The sequence below is a fragment of the Octopus bimaculoides genome, chromosome 30, assembly GCF_001194135.2.
Source record: "Octopus bimaculoides isolate UCB-OBI-ISO-001 chromosome 30, ASM119413v2, whole genome shotgun sequence".
In the NCBI taxonomy this organism is placed as follows: domain Eukaryota; kingdom Metazoa; phylum Mollusca; class Cephalopoda; order Octopoda; family Octopodidae; genus Octopus; species Octopus bimaculoides.
The window spans coordinates 6,350,529-6,354,434 of NC_069010.1; the positions used below are offsets into that span (position 1 = coordinate 6,350,529).

Consider the following 3,906-nt stretch of genomic DNA (forward strand, 5'->3'; position numbering starts at 1 on the left):
CAACGTTTCGAAGATAAGGCAGGACGTACTCTAGAATAGTCTCTTCCTGAGTAGTGGATCAACCAACTAAACAGAGGATTCCAAGGTGGCAAACGTAAACCAAGACAGGAAAAATTGGACAGTGATATATATATATATATATATAAAGAAAGAAAAGTGAAAAAAACACAATGGAAAATGGTATGATTGAACTATTGACATTATGATTGTGAAAGATGCTTGTTAACTATTCAGCCAATCCCGTAATATGACTATTAAAGTTTTTTTTTTTCCACAGGTCTTCCATGACCAAACATTTCACTCAGTGGCCTCTCTCTCAACAGATGTACCTGTCCTAACATGTAGTGGCATCGCAAAGAGGTATGTTTCAACAATTTGAATTCACTGAATAAGAAGGATGAAAATAAAATCTATTTTCATTTTTTTTTTTTACTTATTTATTTCACTCATTGGACTGCGACCATGCTGGGACACTGCCTTGAAAGGTTTAGTTGAACAAATTGACCCCAGGACATTTTTTTTTTTTGTTTAAGTTTGGGTCATACTCTATTGTTCTCTTTTTTTGCCAAATTACTAAGTTTATTATTATTATTATTGATATCACACTGTCATTAATAATTGCTATTCTCTATTCTATTCTTCTATTTCTGCTAGGTTCTTGGTCCCAGGATGGCGAATGGGATGGATTGTCATCAACGACCGTGGAGGTGTCTTTGAAAAAGAAGTAATGTTGCTTTTCATGTCATTGTTGTTGTTATCATACTTAGAGTTATTATGAGAGCTGAATATAGTGACGATTTTGTTGTTGCCATTGTTAACTTTTACATGCACACACACACATTGTCCCATATATATCAGCTGCATTAATTGTGGTCTCCTTCAAATACTCACATGTCAAAATCGACAGGATTGACCATCATAGTAGATATAGAAACACGGCTAATATAGCTATATCCCTGTAGATTGACAAAATGATGGATATCTTTGATTTTTAAAAAAAAACTTTATTGGGTTCTTATCAGAAGGGTCCACATCATTTTGAGCGATCCCCGAGAAGCAAGCAACCAATCTGTTTATATATTCGACAAATCCAATATCTTGCAACTTGATGTGAAGAGCCTTCACAGTTAGCTTTGTCTATTTTGTGCCGGTTTCCGTCCTGTTCCCATCATGATTTCCTCTTTCTCCTAGTTTTACTTTCAAACCATTGGGGCCTAGATCTTCCACTTCTGGTACCTTTAACTGCTTGATATATTGGTTTCAAATTTTGGCACAAGGCCAGGAATTTTGGGGGAAAGGTGCTAGTTGATTACATCGACCCCCCAGTGTTCAGTTGGTACTTAATTTATCAACCCCCACAAGGATGAAAGGCAAAATCAACCTTGGTGGAATTTGAACCCAGAACATGCAGACTGATGAAATACCACTGAGCATGCTAACAATTCTACCAACTCATCATCACTTATTCTTCAATATTTCTTCATGGCATTTTCATCATATCTCAAACCACTTAATTTCTCACAAAACAGTGCCACTTTATCAGTAAGATCCTTTTTTAATGTTTTTTTTTTTTCAAAGACTATAATGCAATAAGTTATAATTGGATTGCTATCCCACTTATTGTAACACTAATGAGTTCTGATAATTAACGTATTACGTTGTTGTTGCTATTGTTGTCGTTTCTAGATACGAGGTGGTCTCCTGAATCTCAGTCAGAAAATCCTTGGACCATGTACCTTGGTGCAGGGTGCCTTGCCAAATATCCTGAAGAACACAGAAAAGAGTTTCTTTGACTCAATTATTACCATTGTTGAAGTAGGTGATTGATTTATTGACTTACCAATTTGAATTATTGTTCAATTGATTGATTGATTCATTCATTGAAAGAATGATTAACTAAGTAATTAATGATTGGGTGAATAATTGAGTGGTGACTCACTGAGTTATGATTGAAGGTTGATAGAGTGATTGCTTGGTTGAGTTATTGATTGATTGATTGAATGATTGATTAGTTGACTTATTTTTGATTTATTGGTTCAATAGTTGATTGACTGATTCATTGAGGGTTTGATTGAATATATAATTAGTTCAGTGATTAATTGAATGGTTGAGTTGTTGATTTATTGGCTTATATATTTGACTGACTAATTAATTGACATAGATTTATTGGTTAATTGATTGATTGTGCCTTAAGTGATTAGTTTATTGCAATACTTTTGCAGTTTTTGAGAGTATAATTAGGGGTTTGTGTTGAAGCATATTGCATTAAATTTTAGTTGGTATTTATTTATAAAATTTACCCTCTATAGAATAAGGCAGTTGTTCAGGAATCTTTTCCAATTTTCTTTCAAATAACAGCTGAAATTACTCCCCAAAATTGTGAGGATTGTTTATAGATCTTCAATTTGGATCAGCAGGTTAGCATAACCAGGTTAGCATGTGTTGGCACAACTTTAGTTGCCATGGTTTTTACCTGATGGGTGGTTTCATGGTTTTTCCATGGGTAGATTCATTGAACATGGAGCAAGTGCTTCCTACAATAATACTAAGGCTATATACAATAAATTTTTCTATCCATAAGTATTTAAGTCTAGCCAGTATATATGTGTGTGTGTATGTTATATACATTTTTGTACTGTCTTTTAATTTTTTTGCATAGGAAAATGCCAAATTCTGTTATGAAAGTTTCCTGAGAATTCCAGGACTGAAACCAGTAATGCCACAGGGAGCATTGTATATGATGGTGAGTAGCAAGTTGTAAGAATCTATATTTAAAAAAGTGATTCTGTCCTCCACCCTTCAATTATGAAACTCAAGCCATGTCTAACTTAGAAAAAGACATAGCTATATGGTTAAAATATTTGGGATTTGATCCAAAGTTTAGCAACACTTTAGGAATGGCTTCTCAGATTAATCATCACTTTCCAAGTTGAACCTGATAGAGGAAAGCTTCTCCTATATTATGTGTAATGATAATGGACTTTCCTGTCAAAGACGACGTATGAGCTCACTGCTTGCATGAAATCAATGTTACCTCTACAGGTGCACAAGTGTACTACGTTAGATGTTGAAATGGTCACAGAGCACATGAAATGAGATGTTTTGCTCAAGAGCACAATTCACCACTCAGTCTAGAAATCAAATCCATGACCTAGCAATCGTGAGTGCAGCATCCAAACCACTATGCCACATGCCTTCACGTGTGTGTAATAATAATAATAATAATAATAATAATAATCGTCGTCGTCGTTTAACGTCTGCTTTCCATGCTAGCATGGGTTGGACGATTTGACTGAGGACTGGTGAAACCAGATGGCTACACCAGGCTCCAAATTCTTTCTACTAAAGGCACAATTCCTGAAATTTTGGGGGAGGGGACTAGTTGATTACATCGACCCCAGTGTTTCACTGGTACTTAATTTATCGACCCCCCGAAAAGACGAAAGGCAAAGTCGAACTCAGCAGAACATAAAGACAAGATGAAATGCTGCTAAGCATTTTGCTTGTTTGCTAATGATTCTGCTAGCTTGCTGGCCACCTTACTCTAATGGTAATGATTAAGAGCGCTGGCTACTAACCCTCAGATTCCAAGTTCGATTCCAGGCAGTGACCTGAATAATAATAATAATAATAATAATAATAATAATAATAATAATAATAATAATAATAATATTAATAAGCTAATCTACCCACTACAAATTCCTCTGCAAATTAAGATATATAAATCTCGCTTTATGAGACGCTCTCATATGTTACTTTTCTCTGCAAAATAGGGATAGTTTATCTTGTTCAGGCTATATTATTAGCATTATTCTGCGATTGAGAATTTAAAAAATCATTTAACTTTCTAAAGACATCTCAACGCTTCTAAAAGCAAACTTCGTTTGTTTATTTATGTTTGTCGTA

The 3,906-nt window shown here is 34.7% G+C and overlaps 1 protein-coding gene across 1 annotated transcript in view; it reads left to right on the forward strand.

Annotated features, from left to right (window-relative positions):
- LOC106871819 (tyrosine aminotransferase) overlaps positions 1-3,906 on the forward strand; it is a 33,711-nt gene that overhangs the window by 27,566 nt on the left and 2,239 nt on the right. The window contains exons 7-10 of the mRNA XM_052978112.1: positions 278-360; positions 655-724; positions 1,687-1,815; positions 2,660-2,743. Coding sequence (XP_052834072.1) covers positions 278-360; positions 655-724; positions 1,687-1,815; positions 2,660-2,743 — 366 coding nt within the window. The remainder of the gene's footprint in view (positions 1-277; positions 361-654; positions 725-1,686; positions 1,816-2,659; positions 2,744-3,906) is intronic.